Raw genomic sequence first — 23,053 nt, 5'->3', positions numbered from 1 at the left:
TTTTTTCTGGGCTTCAGCTATCAGGGCAGCTTGATCACTAATAGTGAACTGTGCATAGGATGTCAAGGGAAATTCCCAAGGCTGCTAGGTTTCTGCACTCAGTGAAGCAGGAGATAGAGATATATAACTATTCCCCCAAACAAATGTATTCGGGTCTCTATTAACCCTAGTCCCAGGTTTTCAGTATAGGACCAAAGAAATCACCAATATAAAATATTTACCATGCAGCATAGCCAAGTAGTCCAGGAAGATGACCCATACGAAAAGTAAACACGTTCATACAAATGAGTTAAAAATGGTTACACTTTTATTGCAAGAATAATTAAGTTCATGTAGTCAGGCCTCTATGGTGTTACATGGAAAACAAGCCACAGAAACAGAAAAGCATGGTTGACTCCAGATAAATCTGAAATGACTGAGAAAGTAGCTCAATCTAATAAAGTATAACATCAGTTGGAGGCTATTATCATTATGCAGTGAAACATTTACTGCACGAAAGGAAAAGTGGCTTTAAAAAACCTGACAAATGATATAAAAACATGGGTGCTAGGCTAATATTCTGCAGGTGTGCATGAGTAATAAAACAAGAAGAAAGAGACAAAATGCAACATCTGTTTTCAGAGGCAGGTGTTGCTTTCTTACAGTTTGCAAACCAAATTAGACATTTTTTTTATAAAAAGGAATAATATAGCATCCCCCTCCTTCCAGAAAGCATCTTTGCAGCTTGTTTTTGGGTTTACATTTCTATGCTGTAAGCTTAGCTATTTCACCCAAGCAACTACCGTACCAGTATTACCACCAGCCCATGTGTGTATGTATGTTTGATCTTTTTGTTTGTTTTCTTTTCTTTAAACAAGCAGACAAATAGAACAAAAGTTAGATACACTGATGAATGTCTAGCGCCCAAGACTGCCGCTGCTGACAGCTGTGTAGGAATAAGAATATGAAGAACTAGTGCCGGCATCAAAACTTCCTCTCCTTGATCCACTGCGTGATCCTGAGCGAGATCCTGAACGTGACCCTGAACGTGACCCTGGTGCTGAAGAGACATTATATGGGCTGGATATGCCTTTGGATGAAACAGAAGATGCTTCAAGTAATCTGAGCCCAGTTTGGTCTTCTACCATTGACCGATTCATCGCCTCTCTGTAGGAGATCTTCAGCTTTGTTTTGGGGCAGGTCAAAATCTTTGCATAGTTGCCTATGTCTTGCAACCTTTGGGAAGTCCGGCCATCAATCAGTCCTTTCCTAATAGCTTCTTCTGTACTTATTCTCCCATGTACGTCAGGGTCAACAAGGCCTCCTGTGATGAACTGGAATTCAAGGAAGCGTTGACCAGCCTCATAAGGCAACCACTTCTCCTTCACTGCTTCTGCTGCTGACATTCTCTTTCTCCCCTTAATACCTTCAAAGCCAAGGAAGGCTTTCTGAGCTGGCTTCAGGCGTGTAGCCATCTCATGGTCAATGATGCCCTGGGCAACTGCATCCTGAAGGGAAAGACGCTGGCCTGTGGTAGGGCATATGATACCTCCTGTACAAGACTGGGCTTCGAGCAAACGTTGGGCAGTGATGGTATCAACAATCCCCCGTTGTACAGCTTCTGGAATTGAGATCTTTTCCAAATTTTCCGTGTCAAATATGGCTGCAATGGGAGTGGCTTCTTCTGGAGAATCAGAAAAGGAGCCAGAACTGCTTTTCAGCAAGATGGAAGAACTCTTGACACTCAGTACAGTAGGAGACCGAATAACGGATTCATGTTTGAAGACTTCGTCACCTCCATTTCTACTAGCAATCATGTCTGCAAACTGTGTGAGGCTTAAAGATCCAGAACGGTACTGATCAAAAAATTTTCTATCAACAAGACCTTTATCAATGGAATCTTCAATGTCATATTGGTGGCCTGTTTTCCTATCTACGAGCACAACTCTTGTGCTCCCATCTGATCCGGTAGTAGTAATTTCTTCCCATTCACATTCCTGGTCTGAAAGCTCCATGTAAGTACTATAATCTATGAGGCCTTTATTATAGGCCTCCTGGACTGACATTTCTTTATTTGTGTCAGGATCTACAATGACAACCCTACGTTTCCGGAGTGTATTTTTCTGTGAAGTCTGTACCACCTTCTTCTTCTCTCTGAGTGGTAGTAGACAGAGCCCAGTTGATTCGTCTATTTTACATCTTCCCTTCAACTGCAAGTAGGTCAAATTTTCTTCTGTATTGGGATCAAAAAATCCCTTGGTATCATCATTAGGATCAGACAGAATATCATTCAGTTCTTGATTAAAGTAGCCTCTTTGATATGCTGTGTGCACCGGCAGACGATGGCTTTCCTTAGGATCAATGATCCCACCAGTGGCAATCTGGGCCTCCAGCAAACGAACACCATGGCCTTTCTCAATGAGTTCCTTGTTCATTGCTTGGAACAAGGATATGATATTTCCTGTTTCTGGATCTTTGTACCCAGTGACTGCTCTTTCGGCAGACAGAAGTTTTTCTTTAAATTCTATTCCAACAAGGCCTCTCTTGTAAGCTTCTTCCACAGGAAGCCTTAAATTGTTTACGGGGTCCACAATGAATCCAGTAGCTGCCTGAGCTTCCAAAAGCTCAAGAGCTGTCCCTGGTCTCACCAAGCCTATCTTCATGGCCTGATAAACACCAAGCTTTTCTCCAGTAGCCTCATTATAAATACCAGCTATGCAACTGGAACCCTGCAGGAAATCTTTGATTCGATCAGTGACTTCTTCAACAGTGATTACTCCAGTTTCCAGTTCATTTGCTGTTGACTCCCGGATTATGCCAGAATCAACCAATTCAGAAACGGTGATAAGCTTTCTGATTCCTTGGAAGGACATGCTTCTCTTTTGCACAGGAAGGAGAAGTAAACCTGTGTGTGGTTCAATTCTACATCTTTCCCGGAGCTTCATGTAACTTATGGCATTCTTACTAAGAGGATCAATTAAGGGCTTTGATGGATTATTCAAAGCTCTAAACAAATCTCGATCAATCAGCCCACGGGATAAAGCAATGTCCTTTGGCAAGAAGATACTATTGACAGGGTCAACAATTCCTCCTGAAGCTAGCTGGGCTTCAAGTAAACGCATCCCAGTCTCTCTGTCAACCAAATTTTTCTTCATGGCTTCTGCAACAGACATTGTTTTTCCCGAGAAGGGATCTTTAAACCCAGTGATAGCCTTTTCAGCCATGTAGATTTGTTCTCTGTCATCAAAATCAACCAGGTCTCTAGCAACAGCGCTGTCTACACTCAATAATTCATTCCGATGGGGATCAATTACTCCTCCAGTGGCTGCCTGGGCCTCCAAAAGCAGGATTGTGTTCTCTGGAGTAAGAAGCTGTTTACGTTTGGCCTCCACCAGAGAATACTTCTCTTTGGTGTTAAGAGAAGCACCCGCTATGGCCCCAGCTCCTCTAAGGTAAGGTTCAAGATCAGCAGCAACTTCCTCCACTGACTTCTGTCCTCTCAACAACTTATCCAGGGTGCATTTGTCTATCAGCTGACACTCATGTAGCTGCACTGCTGTGATTTTTTTCCGCAAACCATTGAAAAGCAATTTAGAAGGATCAATCATCAAGTCTTCTTCTGTCTGTGTGCCTCTGTGTGCCCCATATGGACGTTTTTTCAATTTCTCAATTTCCTTCTGCAGTCTCAACCGCTCTGTCTCCATCTCAGCCTGGCTCTTCCTGCTTGTCTCTTCTAAACGGCATCGATACCTTTCTTCGATCCTTTTGATCTCTGCCTGCAGCCTTTCAATTTCTATCAACAAGGCACTTCTCTCCCTCTCGCTCTTGTCTCGCTCACATTCGGTTTTCCTGATTGTCTCTTCCTTCCGGGAACATTGGCTTTTCCACTGATTCAAGTCATTCAATATCTGCTGCTTCTCATTTTCCAGCCGTACTTTCAAGCGGGACTCTGATTCCAACATGCCTTTGCTACGATTCAGATCTTCCTCTAATCTAAGCAATCTTGCTTTGTCTTGTTCCAGGGATTTTACTTTCACCAGCAGGGTTTCTCGTTCTTGCATAATATGATTACACTGGCTTTTGGATTCTTGAATCCTGTGACATGTCTTTTAAAAAAAGGAAAGAACAAAGAACAAAATTAATGGTTGTGCTAACCATCCGGTATTTATTATTTATTCTCTATAGTTTATACTATAGAATATATACACCACCCTTAAGAGTAGTGGATAAGTGCAGTCCTGAGTAACGTAACACTGTATTTTACAGTTTTGTGTCTGTTTCACTATGACAGAAATGTTTCAATTTTTTTTCCAAATAAAATGGACTGGGTCTTGTTATAAATAAAAATATTAAATCTCATTTCTGTACAAACTTGTGCAGAAGTTTGTATCCTTAAGTTAATGAGACTTACTAACAAGTAACAGCACATAGGTTTGCAGCTGAAGTTTCCTACTATTACTTTTAAAAAAAGCTTAGTGCAATCAGTAGTATTGCTCTGAATAAACAATTCAAGGGAATTGTCAATCTCTTAAACTCATTTCAAGAATGAAGTATCTTAATTTGGAATAACAGAACACTCTCTTGGCATTTAGTGTTTCCTTTTTAACCTCTTAAAATGTAAAATATAAATTGCAATGCCTTGATTTAGTGGTTTAGCAGTGACTGGGTTACCTTTTTTTCCCTTTGATAAAATTAGATTCGTTGAAAGAGATAAGAAAATTCTTGAACAATGCATTTTAATAAAATATTTCAAAAGAATAAATAGTCAACTGGATTTTTTTTAATAAAGAACTGTTAATATAAGAATATTCCTATCAATTTCAGGGAAAGGCATTTTTATGAATATGACTCAGGTGTGTTTAGTAAGTTTACTTATTTATTAAGTTTACTCACAGAATAAATTTAGTGAAATCCTCATCATTTACCTACATTACTATAAATGAGTGACTGGAAGAATGTATATAATGGATACACATTGTAAATGTGGATTCCCTCCATTGCTCTGTTAGTTAAATATCATAGTTCAATTATTATTTATGAGCTTTTTCCATTATTTCTAAAATTTCTTCAAACAAATGAAACTTGCACTTTAGCGATACATGGAAGCTTGCTCTTCATAATCAGTATATGGGCATAAATTACAATGTTGCATCAATGTTTCAGAAAACCAAAGACAGTGGAAAAAAGTAATTGGGGAATTGTGATCCGATTTAAAAATTAAGACCTAATTGGAAAAGGCTATAGACCACAATGCAACATGAGGCACATTTAGATATATATATGTCTATGCTGGATTCTATCCTGCCTATTTAAAGTGGACAATATGTATAGTAAGCTATACATAATATGAATATATATTCATGTTCATAAACATGTATATATGTTTTTAAACAGAGGCATATATACATTAGCAGGAGAACAGATAAGAGAAATAATAAGCAATGTTAGCTCTATATTGTATAATTCTTAAAATTAGCATGTGCTTGTGTGTGCATGTGCATATATTTTATGTATGATTACATGACCATAGACACACATATGCTCTCGTAAAGAACAGGAAGGCAAAGCAATTCAGATCAAACTTCAATATGTAACTGCATGAGTTATATATTGTGCATCTCATCATTCCAAGCAGCTCAGAGAAAGTAAGACTGAAGAATCTATGAAGATATGCATTTGGGGGATGAAATGGAAAGCAAATGAACTACAGATATACTCTGTTGAAACAACTTTTAAATGCATAGTATGTTCAACAGAGGAACCTTTAGGATATTTTATATCAAAGTCCAAAGGTTTTTTTTTTAAACAGAACTACAAAAAATCAGTATAAAGGTAGACATGGTCTACAAAGTCCATAGTCTGGGAAATAGGACCAAGTGGATTAACTTAAGTATGGCAGATGCCCCATCTTTCCTTGAGAATATCAAAATCTGGAAAGGAAGAAATTCCTTTAACTTGAGGAATTCACTGCCATCTAATTATGTTTTATATCTCATTTGAACTGATTCCCAGAAGGACCTTAATCTGATCCTAAATCCAATTAAGAGCAGGGGGAGGAGAGATTGGTCAAAATTAAGATGCACACACATTCAGTATTCACTGATTGAAAATGCATTGGCTGTTAAATTATAGAATCTGAATAAAGGTGTGATCAAATATTTGTGAATACCTCCATAGCCTGCTTTTGGAATTTTTCAATTTCCTGTCTCAAATTTTCCCTTTCTTTCTGTAAACCATTTATCACACCCTGAAGTTCCAGGACATGCTTGTTGCTTGTTTGTAGTTGATTCTTTAGGTCAAGAATTGTAGCATTTTTTTCCTCATCAACTTCACTTCTGCCCCTTCTTAGATCATCATACTCCAACCTTAAATTTCGCAACTCTTCCTCTAGCATCAAGTGTTCTTTTGTTAGATTCTCAGTAAGACACTGAAGTCTTTCAATCTCTATCTTGCACTCATTGAGGCTTTTGCTTTTATCTTCAATAGCCTTCTGCAAGTGCTCATTGCGAATATGGGCCTGTTTTAAATTCTCCTGCTCTTGAACCAACTGGCGACGCAAGGCTTCAATCTCAGAAGTGTATTTCCTTATCTCCTCCATGTACCGCTGTTTATCTCTCATTTGGCTATCTAGCACCTCCCTTTGGTGCCTCAAGTCATCTTCACTCCGTTTCTTTACAATAGAGATCTCTTCTATCTGCTGAGTGAGATTGGTGATTTTACAAGCTTGTTCTCTCAAAGTTCTCCTCATAGCCTCTAATTCCTCTTCTGCATTTTTCCTTTTGGAAGTTTCATCAGCCGCAATTCTAGATTGCCTATTGAGTTCCTCCTCCAGCATGTGCTTTTGATGCTGCATTTCTTTTATTGTGGTCTGCAGCCTTGTGCTCTCTTGATCTTTCCCTTTCTTGTCCTGTGCAAGCCTTTCATATTCACTCTTTAGGCGTCCCAACTCCTGCTCTTGAACTTTTAATCTGCTAATGGTTTCTGTTGCATTGATGTTAGCTTTCTCCAGGTCATACTGGATCCTTTGCAAGCGAATATTTTCTTCCTCCACGGATTTCCTTTGGCATATTTCTGCATCTAACAATTTTCTGTTTTTCTCAATCTCTTTATTTTTTTCCTTAAGTGTTCTTCCTGCTTCATCGAGGGACTGTTTGTAATGTGCAATCTCCTCTGTGAATTTCTGAACAGTCTGTTTTAACTCTTTTTCAAGATGTTGTTTCTTTTGTGAGATCTCTGAGCCAATTGCTTTTTGCTGGTGAGCATTTTCTTCTACTTTTCTAAGGTTCTCTGTCGTCTGACTTAGTGAGTTCTTCAGTCTCCTAATTTCCTCACACAAGGTCCTATTTTCTCTTAAAGCATTGTCCAGCTGGGCCCTGTAATTATTGGCTTCCTCTTCTTTTTTCACAGTCACCTGATTTATTGTGGTCTTTGTGATATTAATCTCAGTTTCATACTTGTTCTTTAAACTAATCATTTCCTCATCATAACTGTTCCTTACCTTAGCCAATTCATTTTCAAGTTCCCATCGGCCTTTAGCCTCTTCTTGCAGTTGAATCTTTAGCCTTTCAAGCTCTTTGACTTTTTCATGGATGGTCGAAGATGCATCTTCCAGGGCCTGCTTGTATCTTGTATTGTCATCATTACGCAGCTGGATGATCTGTTTCAGTTCCAACTCTATCTGTTGTTTCTGCTGTATCACCTCTGAGCCACAAGCCTTCTGCTGAAGGACATTTTCTTCTGCCCTTCTTCTCTGCTCTGTTGTGTCCAATATGGTCTCATTGAGCCTGACGATCTCATCCTTCAGGTCTCTATTCTCTCTCTGCAATCGATCAATCTGAGTGCGGAGGTTCTTGGCATCATCTTCTTTCTGTACAGCTATCTGATGAATGGTGGTCTTCTTAATATTAATCTCTGTTTCATACTTGTTCTTTATATTAGTCATCTCCTCATTAAACTGGTTTCTTACCTTAGCCAGCTCATTCTCACATTCCCTCTTCCGTGTCCCCTCGTCCTGGAGAAGAACCCTTAACCTTTCTATCTCATACTCCTTCTCTTTGATGATTTTCTCTGATTCTATCTTTTGCCAACCAAGGGTTTCTTTTTCATTGTGCCTTGTCTTCTGCAACTGATCAAAATCTGACTTCTGCTGGTCATATCTGTCTTCCAACAGCTTCCTTTTTCTTTTCTCATCTTCAATCTCATAAGTCAACCTTGTTATCCTCTCATTGAGATCTTTTATTTGTGCATAGCATTTGTCCAGGTTTTGCTTGGCTGTACTGCCATCCATCTCAACTTGTCTCTTCATTTCTTCCAAACTTATGAATTTAGCTTTCAGCTGAGAACATTCCACCTGATACTTCTGCAGGTTTTGTTCCAGGAACTTGTGCTTATTGTTGCTATCAGAATTGGCATCTTTGGCCAATCTCAGTTCTTCTTCCAGTAATTCTATTCTGGTGCTTTTCATCTGCAGAATCAAGAGACAGACAATTTGATCAACCTCATGCAAAGCAATGCACAATGTTGCAAAATATAGATATAAAATTATTTAGGGGAAGTTCCTCTGTATTCTTTTCTTAACATGCTAGCCTTTTATTGTTTCCAAGGTGACTATTGTTTTATGAAAGCTGCATTTACACACAAAAAATCTGTAAGTAAACTAGTTTTATTTTTTCCACAAACTGATATCTTATAGATACAATGGGATACAAGTCACACAATATCAGTATTGTGGTTACACCACATGTGTACACTGGCAGACCATGGGAAGGGAGTCTTGCACACAAAAATATTTATCACATGGTTTTTCCATTTGACTAGATTATATCTCCAATCTAAGTATGCAATATTAACTATAACAGCAACAAAAATCAACAAAGTAACATTCTAAGACTGCTAGAAAGGTTTTTTATCACTACAGCAAGGCATTACTTCCGATCTAAAGTTTACTTTGAAGTATTTAATATTTTGAGATACTGTAAAATTCACAAAAGGTCTATGACCAAAGAGAAATTACCTTTATATCCTCCAGGTTTTTTAACGTTTCATTCAAGAACTTGTAATAATCTCCTGATTTTGTAAGAAGCTCAATGTATCGGGATTGAATTTCGCCAGCCTAAATAAGAATGGAAGAAGAGAAAAAGTATATTGACATCCTATCCCAATATTGTTTTAGCTTATTTGAACAGATTTTTGATTCTCATAAAACAAAATAGCCTAATCTTAAACTTGCATAATAACTGTCCTAAATTAGGGATAATTATTATGGAAAAGTAATGGTCCTGTACTATATATGATCTCCCAAACTGGTGCCTTCCACAAGTCCCATCACATTGCTGAAATTGCAAATAACTTGAAATGAGGGACATGTACCTCTTGTAGAATAAGGCCTGAAGGAGACTGGACCATGCTCCTCTTGACAGGAATATTCAGTAAAGTTTCTAGTCCTGAGCTATAAGCTGCAGCCTGGAGTTCATAATCCTGTAAGCACAAAGCATTTATATTGGTGTACAATATTTCCTGCTATGAATTTCAGTGTTATTTTTTAAAAAAGCAATGTATTTTCAAAGCCTGTGGAAAAAATGAATACAGTGAAGTAGAAGGGAGTGAAGCTGGAAGAAATTAACCAAAAATAAGGATTGTTCTTTAAATCAACAACATATGGCGTTATCCAAATAGAAATAGTTCGATAGACGCAGGTCACTCATTTATGTATCTGTTTAAACAGTCAAGCTGTTTTATGAAAATGTTTCTGAAATAGTTTGATCTTACAATCATGCCAAAAGGAATTAAAAAGGAAGTTTTCAGTCTCTCATTATCTGTTCTAAAATACAGTACGCCAGAAAAGCAAGAAGCAGTCAGGGCTGATTGATTTGACTCAGCTACATGGAGATTTATTTCAGTCTCATTGTAGCGGAGTCAATCCTATTGTACTAAGGCATGTTTTGTCTCAACCATTGTTTTCAAACAAGTCAACGCAGTTAGACTCAGCCTTGAAGACAAGCAAAGTAATTGTGTTTCCTTCCTTTTTTTGTTTTGTTTTGAGGTTTCTGTTTAACACTCATGCATTGATCCTATATAAGTTGGTTAAAGCCTTAGACAGAACACAAAAGCAAAGTGTAAATAAATGAAGAAATCCCAAACAAATCATGCATGGCCATTCATGAATCATGTTATGTAAATCAAATATTGTTTAAAACTAGTTTATCATTTTTAAACAGAAACAAGCCAAAGTAAAATACAACAGCACAAAATGACATGTAAGCTCAACCATTTATTTAGGTAGCCCATTGAAATTGCAATGGAACTTAGTTTTATTTCTGATAAGTAGCTATTATCAGATTAAAGGTGGGAGATAACGGTGTCTGTCTGCTGATGCAATAAGATCTGATAGTAGTAGTAATGGAAGGAGAAAGGCATTCTACTAATGCTGAAGCAGATTTGGAGCAGAAGCAGAGATAGGAGGTAAAAGAGAAGTCATAGCTCTTGCTCTGATTTATTACAGAGATTTATTAATTAAACAGTGTGTACTAATGGCACTTAAACCATTGTTGTGAAAACATATTCTGAGAAAAATAGTTTGAATATCTTTACCTTGATTGCAAGTGAGCACACTTCTGCATTCTTGGTAACTTCTTCTACTCTGTCACGCTTGCTTGTAATTTCACTGTGTAAGTTCTGGCAAGAAGAGAAATGAATGGATTTTAATCAAATTCTTAGCATTCTAAAGAATAGGCAAGCATCTATCCATTTATATAACTGGATTCCCGAAGATACAGTGATAGTGAGAATGTTTACAATAGCTTATTGGTTGCCTCAGGAAATATAGTCTAATAACAAAAGAAGCCCAGGTTAAGAGAAAAAATTGGAAAATTGGCATAAATTTAATTGGATTGAAGTCTGATTTTAAAATATTATGGGCTCTTACTAACATACCAATATACATTAGGATGAATTACAAACTCATTCCATTATAGTTCTGAAGATCAGTTTGGTGTATTTAAGGCAAAAAAATACCTTTTGCTCCTGCAGGTATCTCATGACAGTGCTAACATCTCCCAATTTCATGGCTTCAATGGTGTCCTGTCGGCGCTTGGCATCACAGATCCACTTATTCAAAGCCTGGTAAAGCTCCCGGTAGATTCTCAGCTGCTTCACCTGTTTTTCTAAATCCCACGATCTGGGGGGGGGGGGAGCAACAAATGTAGATTGATCCATTTAACCCGATTGATGCTGATTTCTATGACCGTATCAATGCAACAAGTGAAATAAAGGTCTCTTCTAATAGTTTCTAACAGTTCTGCTACCCAAGAACCAATCTGCATTGATCTATGGTCTTATATATAAAATACAATAAAAACAAAATATTCCCTACCATTGAACCATAGTCCCTTCTCTTAAGAATTAGAATATCCAATTTACTTTTTGTGACACTCTAAATTCACAGCCTTTGCTTATCTTGTAATGCCTGTTAATCTCAGTTAAGACACAACTGTAAAGAATGCAATTATATAGCAATATATTTACCCAAAAAAGTATGTAATAAGGCCTGCAACAATATATGCAACACTATTTTTAAGCTTAATATAGTTCCATGAATGCAACTATCATTTGTAAAACATGACTGGCATGGAAGTGCATATTCAACTACCGTGATGACAATCGTTACTTCTACCTCTATCAGCCAGAAGGGATTATATACAAATACCACAGGATCAAATTTAAGGTAGAGGTTTAGATCTAAAGTAGCCTAAAAATCACTTTTCTAGAAAACCTATTTGCAAGAAACAACACAATCGAATTAAAAAGAAAGTTCTTTCACTAGAACTTGCAATGTTGCATTTACAACGAATGTAAAATTCTCCGCAAAGCAATGATGCCATTATGAGAAAACCGAACACACTGCTTCAAAAAACAAACCTGTCATCCAGCTGTTTTTCCAGCCTTTGCCAACGGTCTCTTAGTTGGCTGACTCTATCAGCAAATTTTCCAAGATCTAAGTCATAGTGAGGGTACGATTGAGAAGACTGGGAGTGAACCTGGAGAGCCTTCTGCAGCTCGGCTTCCAAAGTACCAAGCAATGACTTCTTCATATTAAGGTCTGCTTTCATTTTCTGCAAAAATACAGGCAAAAAGAAAAAAGAAAAAAATAACTATTTAAGCATCTATGCTCAACATTTCAAAAATATCAACATTTTTTTTTAAAAAAATCTGACCAACTTAAAAACTGGCAGCATACCAGTGGTGGGTTGGAGGCGGTATGGGCATACCGGAGCCTGCCCAGAGTACCGGGTACCATTCCGGTACGGTGCTCCAGAGAGCCCACTCGCCTGCCCAAGCTCTTTACCTGTCCTTTAAAGCCTTTGGTGCTTCCATACACGTGCATGGCGCATACAGCACCTGCGTGACGCTCCACCAATCAGCTGGAGCATCGCAGAGGCTTGCGGAGGCATTGCTGGAAGGCACAACGCAGTTGCAATGGGATACGGAACCCACCACTGCAGTATACCTTACATCTGATTAGGCTTCTGCATTTGATAATTTGGAGAAAACACTATAAAGATATAGACTAAATCTTATCCATGGAAAATGGACTGTATTTTTATTATATTGTCTAATTATGATATAGATAACAACATTTGACTTTTTGATGAGGTCAACGTATCACATAAAGCTATGGTTTTATGATACACTGAACAAATCATAATTAAATGGGGTCATTCATTATGCGAAGACAACTTGAACAGTTAAATCATAATCAGCTGTACTTATATCAGTGATAAGCCAGAATTCCACAGAATCCCAATTTAGTGTCCATAAGCAGATTGAATTGTGCTCACAGTTTCTCAAGGAAAAGGCTATAGTAATCAGATAATGACACAAAGAAAAAAATTAGCAAAAGTGGGAAACCAATGTCCAATTTTAGACTTACTCATGAAATGAAGAATTAATATTACGCTATTAATTCTTTGTTTCCTAAGCAAGTCTGAAATTGGACACTGGTTTCCCCAACTTTTGCTATTTTTTTCTTTTAATATCAAGTTTCTTATATTGCACTAAGTACACTTAGTATAATACTATAAAGTTATATAAGTGGCAGTAGTAGCTGTCTCCCATTGGCAAGAGTGTTTACTTTGGCTATACTCACTGATATCAAGGACCTTACAAGACATGGTAAATACATGAAAGCAAATAAAATATTAGCGAAGTTGCTCACCCCTAGCAGAAATATTTCGTGTTATTATCTTCCTTATGTCCTTCCCCACCTCATTTCCCTTATGTGGCTTTTTTTTAGAATGTGCATCTTTCTTTTTGTTTTTATTATTCTGTTTTGTTTTATTATTGGATATTTATTACTGAACATTTATTTATGAACATTTATGTAATCAATATCCATAGCTTTTCAATGCTGGGATAAAAATGATGGATGGATGGATGGATAGATGGATAGATGGATAGATGGATAGATGGATAGATGGATGGATAAATAGATTGATAGATGATAGATAGATAGATAGATAGATAGATAGATAGATAGATAGATAGATAGATAGGAGGGAGGGAAGAAAGAAAGAAAGAAAGAAAGAAAGAAAGAAAGAAAGAAAGAAAGAAAGAAAGAAAGAAGCTCAATTCGTAGCTCCATGTAACTCATTTGTAATCCAAGCCTACATTTAAAAAAAAAAGGAAAGAAAAAAACAAGACAAAGATCATCTTTTACTTTCTCACCTTTAGGCAAACTCGGTAGGCTTCTACTTTATCTGGGTCCAAAGAAAGAGTTTCCTCTTCTGTAAGCCTAATTTCAAATACTCGAATCATATCGTCTGTCTGGAGAATTGCCTGGAGCAGCGATCGCAGGGCATTTAAGCTGTAAGAACAGGACCATAGAGAAATCAAGCACTAAAAAAAGGTTTAGTATTGCTAACATTAGTATTTAGCATTACTAATAATTAGTATTACTAGACTTAATATCACCTTAGTATTTTTTAGGTTTATTAAAAAAAAATCAAGGCACCACCAAAGGGGGGGGGGGAACACATAACCCCATCAATACTAGCAAGGAAAGTTACTGTATATAAACAGGGAGAAAACCCTACACTTGCTTGCACTAAGGATGTTACCTAATCAGATAGTGAAACCTCTGCAAGACTTCACTAAAAAAAGATTATTTGCTTTCACCAATTCCCTGTTCCCACCTGCACTCAATTCAAGTATTCTTGCACTGCAAAATGTTCGTTTGCTTGTGGGCATTCCTATTCACACAAATGCTTGGTGCCTAAGTGTTGCAGAATAATTGTACTGTTTGCTCCCTTGACTGGAAAGCACTACGCTTTGTTGTGTTGCTCTATTTTAATAAATAGTGTACCTTCAACTTCTGATAAATTTGGAAGGGATAAGGAAGAGAAAACAAGCATCCTGAACTAAAGCAGGATAAAGAAAAATTAGTCCTTTATTCCATATGCAAAACTATTTGATGCACATAAGAAAGAACTGCACATATTTTTGGAAAAACATAGGTCACCGCTTTGCAAAACATAATGTATTTACTAATGAGGCCATTAAATGGTTTTCCACTTCCCTATTTTAGCCACAGTGTAACCTTGTGCGGTAGGCAGGGATAATACAAGTCCTAAGAAACTACCTTAATAGAAAGCTAGGTAATCAAAGGGAACATAGGAAATAGGAGGAGAGGGACAATGTTCCCTCTAATATTTTTTTCAGTGTGCATGGAAAAGTATAGTGTTTGAGCACCTGAGCGCCTGATTTTTTTTCACAGATGTCAGTGACGTGCACAGTGTACCCCTTTCCCATATGCTCCCCCTGCACTTTCCATCTTCTCTGATCAGCATGCTCCCCTCCTGCCACGGAATTGCCTCTCAGGGCCTCCTTTTTTTAAAGAGTACGGTGTGTGCTCTGCCTTCCTTCCAACCTATACTTAAATCTCCCTCAAACGAACCGTTTTCCATTATCTCGCTTCTTCAGAAGCATACAAACCGTCGTTCTCGAGCGTTTCCCTCCTCCTGTGTTTTGTTAATCGGCTCTGCACCCACAGCTCTTCATATGGCTCGTCTTCCCTATTCGCTATTTTTGTCCCATCATGGGATGCTCTGTCTTTCCACCCCCGCCCCGTTTGCCCCGAGCCTTTCTGTTGTAATGAGAAAAAATCATTTTTCAGCAGCTACTTTCCGAAATAACGAACGGCTTTTCTTCGTTTGATTTCTGAAAGGCAATGCTCGGTAGTCAGAGACCATAGTCTCATTCTAAAATTTCCAAACACGTTTCTATGTGACGTGGAAATCGCGGGGAGCATGTCAGCTTCTCTTAGTACAATTTGGATCGCTGGGACGCTAATCCTTTGGTGTATCGGCTGCTAGAGTGGTATTTTTGACTTAGTAGGTCAGCTGGTGAATGTCAGGTTTGTGATGCCCATCTTGACTGATACTCGCTTATTTGGTTCTTCTGCTCGCAACTTGTGGTTCTTTACTGCATTCAGCGGTAATGATAATGTAACACTGTGACATTAAAGATCACTGCGTGGCAGTTGGAAACTGCTGCATGGCATTTTCTTGTCATATATGCGGCCGCGCGGCCGCGCAGCTTAGAGGGAATATTGGAGAGGGGGTAAAAGTGGACACAAATAAGATACAGGATGATATGGAAAAAAGAAGAATTGAAAATAAAATACAGATGGAAGATTTCACTGGGATTTACCACCACAAAGTAAAAGTAGATAAAGGGGGAGATCGCCCTAAAAAGAAACCACAAAATAGTAAGAAAAGGAGGGGAACAGGGAAAACCCTGGGGGAAGTTACTAGAATAATAAAAGTAAATACGCTGAAGAAAAGATACAATAACCACAAAAATAGGGGAAAGAAAAAGAAGAAGTTAGGAGAAAGGGGGAGAAGAAAGAATTAAAACTGGGATTTTAGGAAGCCTGAGAGGAAATGGTTAAAAGAGGAAGAAAGGGGAAAAGAGTTATATTAGTAGACTAAAGAGAATAGTAGTAAGATTGTTATTGTTGTGTAACTAATTAAGAAATGAAGAAATGATAATATATTGTTAATGGTAGAAAAAAAATGAAAGAAATGCTCTGCTTAAATTGAATTAGAGGATGTATGTTGTTTATAGCAAAATATACCAATGGAGAAAATAAGAAATCAAAATTTGGTGTAATTTTGAAGGGCCAATTGAAGATATTGTTTATGTATTAAGAAAAAATAACTATAAAGATGAAAAATAATGGAAGAGAATAATTTTGCTGAAAGTGAAAACAAAACTATGATGTAAAAAGAACTATGTAATTGAGAGTGGTAAAAGAAAAGGCCTGGACCACTCTTTGTTTCTATAATATGTATAATTTGTTTTTAAAAATAAAAAACCTTGAATGGGAAAAGAAACTACCTTAATACAAGTCCCCTAATAAGCTCCAGACAACAGTAAATATATTTGGTTATCTTTTTCTACAGAATACTATCAATCTAGAATATGAAGGCATTCAACTCTCTTAAAATATATGCTTGGTTAGACAGGAATGCTAGCAGCTGAAAATAAAACAGATTTCTAGACGAGTTAACCAGGAGTCCTTTATACTGTTTTATTACCTGTCCAAATAGCAAGCAGAAACCCCATTAATATTTTCCAACTTCTGAAACAAAGCACTGATTTCAGACTGCAAATAGTGATACTTTTCAGAGCCTCTAAAATTTGGAAGGTAATCATTTTGTCTGTTGAGAACTTCTGCCATTGACTGGGATTCATTTTGTATACTCTGAAAATAAACAAACCAACATGTAAGTATCATTTGCACATTTCTTGTATTCAAAGAAACAATCTGAAACTTGCTCTTCGATTCTAACTGGAAATGCAAGAAACTGAATTTGTGATCCTCTAAGAACACTTCAGGGACTTCTTTGGGCAGGAATCAAAGCTAACTTGAACACACACACACACACACATGCCCATACACAGCGCAAAACAAAACATCTAGCACTGCTTCTCTCTGAATAGTACTGTTAACAATTGTGGTGATGTATATGAAATTATGTTGTAATTACAGCAAAAATGGTGCCCGCTTCCAGGGTGGAGCCACACAGCCTATGGATGCCAAGAGGTAGAGTCACCTGCCCTCCCTTTCCAACAGAAGCTCTTGAGCTTCGGAGATCTTCCAAAGGTGTGCAATTAGAGTGGGGAGTAGGGAGTGGAACCCGGTGGAGTGGGAGCAAGCCTAACAGCTTGCTCCCACTCCACCGGGAGCAGGGACCTTGGGGCGAGGTGGAGCGGACCCAATGTCTGCAGGAATTTCAAAGGGGCAGGAAGCAGCACACAAGGTGCTTCAGAGGGTGGGAGAGGCTTGGGAAGACAGGTCTGGGCCTGTACAATGGTTCCCAAAGCACCCAGTGCTCTGCTTAACAACTACATTAGGGAGACAAGGGGGCGGGATCCTGGAAGGCCCATGTGAATACCTCACTTAACGAACGTCACAACTTGGGCAGGCTGGCCATAACTTAAGCATTACCCACAATCCCCTGCCACTAACCTCAGCAGTATCAGATTGAAAATGTGGGCTCCTAATAATACAGGTAGTCGTCAACTTACAACAGTTCATTTAGTGACCATTCAAAGTTACAACAGGACGGAAAAAGATGACTTATGACCTTTTTTCACACTTACAACCATGGCAGCATCCCAATGGTCACATGATCAAAATCTGGATGCTTGGCAACAGGTTCATATTTATGATGCTTGCAATCCACTGGGATCATGTAATCAGATTTTGCGACCTTCTGACAAGCGAAGTCAATGGGGAAGCCAGATTCACTTAACAACAGTGTGACTAATTTAACAACTGCAATGATACACTTAACAACTGTGGCAAGAAAGGCAATGGGGCAAAAGTCACTCAACCAATGTCTCACTTAACAACATAAATTTTGGGCTCAATTGTGGCTGAGCCGTATGTCAAGTGTAAAAAAGAATAATGCGGGGTATAGGGAGAGAGGATATGGATAAAACTTATTCATTGCAAATCATATGTACCTCTAATTCACTGATTCGGACAGACAAATTATGGGAGGCTCCTTGATCCAGCTGGAGGGGAGTTCGCTGCCCCATCCTGAACTCACAGTTTTCAATCTGGCGACGAAGTTTTTGCAGTTCCATGAGCAACCATGCCTCCTGCTTTTCTCTTTCAGGAACTTCAGGTACTGGAAATCGGGGAGAAAATGGGAAAAAAGAAAACTGGGAAAAACAAGTTTTACACTGAAACACTAAAAGCTGCTTTGAAACATATTTGAAATAATCAGGGCTGACCCCACACCAACACCGATTTTGTTGGAAATGCCAATAAAATAAATATATGTTTAATTTTATCGACCATTTACATTTTTATTCCTGTGGTTGTCGTTGTAGGGACCCCAGTACACTGCTTTGCATGGGGCCCCTAATGCTCTTAAGATGCCCCTGATTTGAATACGTGAATAGTAAGACGGGTGTCACATTTTCATCAGCAATATGGCTTGGAAAGGCAAACAGGCATAATTTGAACTCTACGCCAAATACTCTTATCCTTCTCTATATTAAAAAAAAAAGCAATAGATTTTTTAAAAAATTATATGTCACCATATATAATTAAAACATAATTTCCTATAGTTGTCAACCTTCCATGATTGCAAATGCTTTTATTGACAAGTCTTGCTTTTTGCACGGGGCCTATCTGTGAAGCCCATACCTGCCTAAGATAGGATATTGCAAGTTGAATTCAGCTCTCCAATCATATACTATGGCCTAACAAATGTTTGGCAATCTTATTTAATCTTATGTAATACAATGAAGAGGTCATTCAACCTCAGGTTCTATCTTTAAAAAAAAAAATCAGAAGGGTCCAAGGCAAACTACATAACAGCAAAGCAAAATAAAGGGTCCAAACCACCACTCTGTTCCAAGGCCTTTGAGAACAGGAAACTCTTCAATGACTTTCTCAACATTTTTCAGATCCAAACAGAGGCAACCTCATGAAAATGCGTATCTAGCAGACGGTCTCTGGCTGGCTTAGTGAGTCACCAGCAGATGTAAAATATTACAACATGCATGTATTTATTAGGTCACTAACCTATGACAATTGGTGGGGTCTTTGTTGTATCCCGAATCTGGATGACCAATGTCTGGTAATGCTTCTGAGCATCCGTGATCTGAGTCTGCATCTTCCGCTTATCATCATCGCAAAACATCTCTGAGCCTTGGCTGTTCCTGATAAATTCTTGGTAATGGATCTCCAAGTCAGCAATTATTCTTTGATAATCTTCTCTGCGCATTGTCTTCAGCTGCAAAAAAATGAATGCAAACAATTTCAGGAAAAGCAACCCCAACATGTTGATGGCAAATTTATCTCTACTTACTGCTCTAGATGAGAGGAAATGATTCGGGGGAGGGGGGGTATTGAAGACTAGGGACAGGGGAATGACTAAAAATGACAAATGGCTTAAACAGGTAGGTTTACGTTAGTATGAAGTGTCTAAACTAGAGACTATAGAATGAGCAGATAAGAGAGCACAACAGATTTGTGTCAGTAGATACAGGACTGCTTGCAAAATTAAGAGCTACGTTATCAGTATAGACAATGGCTGAGAAAAGGCAAACAGTCTTTTAAAAATCTGCGATCTGCAGAATCTGCCAACGTAAAGAAGTATGGAATGAATACAAGCTCTATTGAATATCAGAATATCAAACACGGATTCTTTTTTCTTAGCCTACAACACTGAACATATTGTTTGTCCAACTGTATACACACACATACATAGACTGCATAGACTCAGCAATGGCATACTTCAACCATAGTTTTTCAAAACTAGATACATATGTAGTCCAGAAAGAAAATTGCTAACTATATGTATAACATTACAACAACTCCATAACATAAGAAGCCCACCTTGGCAATAGTCATAGCCCTGATTTTCTCGACGTCAATCATACAATAATGCCAAGACACCAAGCTCTTCATGTTGATGTAAAGTTGATTCCAGAGAGCCATAATAGCGTCATAGTATTGTTCAATTCTAAAGAGTAAATGAAAGGGTTATTTACACTCAGAAAGCAATCTATCTCCCACACATAAAAGCTGTAATATTTCCAACACTAAATATTTTTCAATTCAAAAATCCAAATGTTTCTCATATTTATATTATACATTTTTATTATTTGGGAGAGTGGGTTTTTAAATGGATGGGTAGATGGCTGATTGGCTGGCTAGATATTCAGGGACTGCTCACAGACTCTACTCCAATTATAACAATTTCTGAACTCTGTGCTAAAAAAAATGGGAATGTGTCTGGAAAAGAAAACACATTGGGTTCATTCAAGACACATGCGTCTTGGGGTTTGAAGAACCTGGACTGTACTGATTTGCCAGTGAACCAAAATTATATTTTACATGTGCACCATATCTACCATGCCTACATAGAGATTGAAGGCATAGTTAGGGATGCATAAGAATCTCATGAACCACACTGCTCCCTAACTACTCCAACCTCAATCCCTGTTACCTGGAATGCAAAGAAGATATTTTGCAACACCTTGAAGGGGAACTTTGCTTTGACGGAGGTTTGAGCAAAGCATTCATTTGAAAAAGAAGTATCATGACATCCTCATTCTATGAGGAAAGCAACCATACTGCTTTATTCATGCAAGGGATGTGATATACTGTATCATCTAGAACAGCTCCTCCAACAGCATAAACCCAACTCTGGCAAGCAATGCCTGATGATTTGCTGCTTAGTTTTCCATTAAGGTTCTCCCAATATCAGAAAATGTTTCTGTTCTGGCAGAGCACTTGAGCATCTCTTCTGATTTTGCTTAGTGACAAGTAGGACAAGGAGAAGTATCAAGGCAATATGGCACCAACTTGCACAGGCCTTGTATAAATTCTGCATTCTTGTAACTACTGGGAAAACACTCATAATTCAAGAACTACAAAATTGAATGAATGTGGGTTATATATACACACCCCTTTATAAAATATGTTTTAATCCAGAAACAGTGCTCCAGATCTCCCCAGTTTAAGAAACGGATGAAAATACTAAACTATTGTATATTTCTTAGTAATTTAAAATGTCTCTAACATGTTCCCATTCTAACTGAAAAACACACACACACAAAATCCGAATAACGTCTTTTATTTATAAAACTAAGCAGGTTCTTATGACTGCATAGGAAAAGTAAATTTTCAAAGAATATGTGCCCCATGAGTCCAACGCAGGTTTTCCCACCCAAGGCAAAATCACTAATTTTGCTCATTGGCTTTTGATGAGGAAAGGGTGGGATTTTCGCTAGGAAGTCTTGCCTTATAGTTCAGGCAATAATTAGTAACTTACTTGGTTGCCAGATCCACAGCTAATGGGTTTAAAGGTGGGATAATAAGACTAACAGATGGCACCAGCATATCTAGCCCACCTGGTCCAGTCACATGCCATTTGCTACGTTCACTGTTGTCTTTTAAAATGCACTCATCTCCTTTGCGCATGGTTTTCTGTGGGAGAAAAAAGAAAAATGGCTGCAGCTGGAAAGAAACTCCCTATTTTTTCCCCAATTTCCATCATTTTGTTAAAGGGGGGGGGGGGTTAAATGGAGTAATATTCATCCCCTCCAAATCCCATCAGTATGGCTAACAGTGAACATATCAGTAGCTCTGAAACAACACAAAGATCATAGCTTTTTCAGGTCTGGAATTAAAGCTTGAATGTTTGCATTGGGCATAGTATTATAGAAGGCTTGCAAAAATGTTTTTCACTAGCTCTGATAAAGTTACATTACTATAATATGTTTTATACTCTTAATCATTTTCCAGAATCATAGTTAATGTAGAACACAATAATGTACTACTCATTACTCTAGAACAGTTAGTCAGTTAGTTAGTACGCTTACTCTAGAATAGTTAGTTCATATGAATGACTCTCCACCATCCTCCAGAATTTGCTAAGAGGGCTCTATGATGTTATATTTCTGAACAAAGATTCAGTTTTACCATTTTTGAAACATTCTGCATGACATTTATAAGGACAGCAGTTGCATTTAAGTCACATATTAATAGCAATAGTACTTTATACATCATAGTGCTTTACAGCCCTCTGTAAGCAGTTTAGAGGGTCAACTTATTGTCCCCCAATATTCTGGTCCTCATTTACTGACCTTGGGATGATGGAAGGCTTCTGCTACAAAAATACACAGAATGGCCACAGAATGTTCTACATGGCATTAATACAAGGAGCTGTAATAATGGGATTCTTACCAGATCTTGTTTGTAGTCGCACAGAGCCCTGAGAATGATGGTCTTATTGGACTTATACTCAGGGTTACGGGGTTTCAACTGTACTATCTTCTTTGACTTATTCACCAAATTTTGCACCTGCCTTTTATATTCCAGGATTTTATCTCGCTCAGCCTAGAAGGAAAAAAAGTTGTGATTAACAACTTTATTTAAACACCAAACTGTCGTTGTTGTGTCAAATTGAATTTTAACTAAAATTATAGGCAGAGATCAATATTTCATTGACAATTCTAACATAACAAGCTTTCAATCAAACAAATTATTTTTTATCATTTCATGAGTGCATTATCAATAAATAATTAAGATGGCACTACTCTGATTTCCTTTCAAACGCAGAACATTTTGTATGACAGAGTGATGTAATATAGAACACCACAGGTAGTCCTCATTTAGTGACCATAATTGGGACGGGCAACTCAGTTGCTAAGTGAAGTGAAACTAAGTTGCTAAGGAAACTGCAGCTATGCTTGCTATCTTACTTCAGCTTTCCTTTGCTTTACAGACCAGTGCAGTTACATTTTCATCACCATTGTAAGTGCTGCACAAGGTATTTGCTAACCAGCGATAGCACTGAACAAATGATGGTTACAACCAATTCTCAGAGTTCTGGCCATCCATGCACCCTCATGGTCTCACTATCCCAATCTAGGCTCTTGGCAACTGGTTCACATTTATGTCTGGGTGCAGTGACTCTCAATCACGTTGATTGCCTTTATTTCCTGCCAATTTTCCTAGAAAGTCAGCGGGGAATGCAACAGGAAA

General features: G+C 38.0%; 1 protein-coding gene across 5 annotated transcripts in view; it reads right to left on the bottom strand.

Moving 5' to 3' along the window:
- Nucleotides 1-285: 285 nt before the first annotated feature.
- Nucleotides 286-23,053, bottom strand: part of DSP (desmoplakin) — a 48,353-nt gene continuing 25,585 nt past the window's right edge. For 3 of the 5 annotated variants that reach the window (XM_081950774.1, XM_081950773.1, XM_081950772.1), the window contains exons 12-25: nt 22,253-22,405; nt 21,339-21,493; nt 19,898-20,024; nt 19,082-19,292; nt 18,010-18,176; nt 16,575-16,741; nt 13,702-13,840; nt 11,896-12,089; nt 10,993-11,155; nt 10,570-10,653; nt 9,349-9,456; nt 8,993-9,091; nt 6,149-8,443; nt 286-4,085 (exon numbers count right to left, since the gene is read on the bottom strand). In XM_081950774.1, coding sequence (XP_081806900.1) covers nt 897-4,085; nt 6,149-8,443; nt 8,993-9,091; nt 9,349-9,456; nt 10,570-10,653; nt 10,993-11,155; nt 11,896-12,089; nt 13,702-13,840; nt 16,575-16,741; nt 18,010-18,176; nt 19,082-19,292; nt 19,898-20,024; nt 21,339-21,493; nt 22,253-22,405 — 7,251 coding nt within the window. In that variant the 3' untranslated portion in view covers nt 286-896. The remainder of the gene's footprint in view (nt 4,086-6,148; nt 8,444-8,992; nt 9,092-9,348; nt 9,457-10,569; nt 10,654-10,992; nt 11,156-11,895; nt 12,090-13,701; nt 13,841-16,574; nt 16,742-18,009; nt 18,177-19,081; nt 19,293-19,897; nt 20,025-21,338; nt 21,494-22,252; nt 22,406-23,053) is intronic. The other 2 variants (XM_081950775.1, XM_081950776.1) reach the window with 2 other exon arrangements.

Source organism: Natrix helvetica (genome assembly GCF_964273705.1).
Source record: "Natrix helvetica genome assembly, chromosome: 4".
Taxonomy (NCBI): domain Eukaryota; kingdom Metazoa; phylum Chordata; class Lepidosauria; order Squamata; family Natricidae; genus Natrix; species Natrix helvetica.
This window is presented reverse-complemented; position numbering and strand designations above follow the sequence as displayed.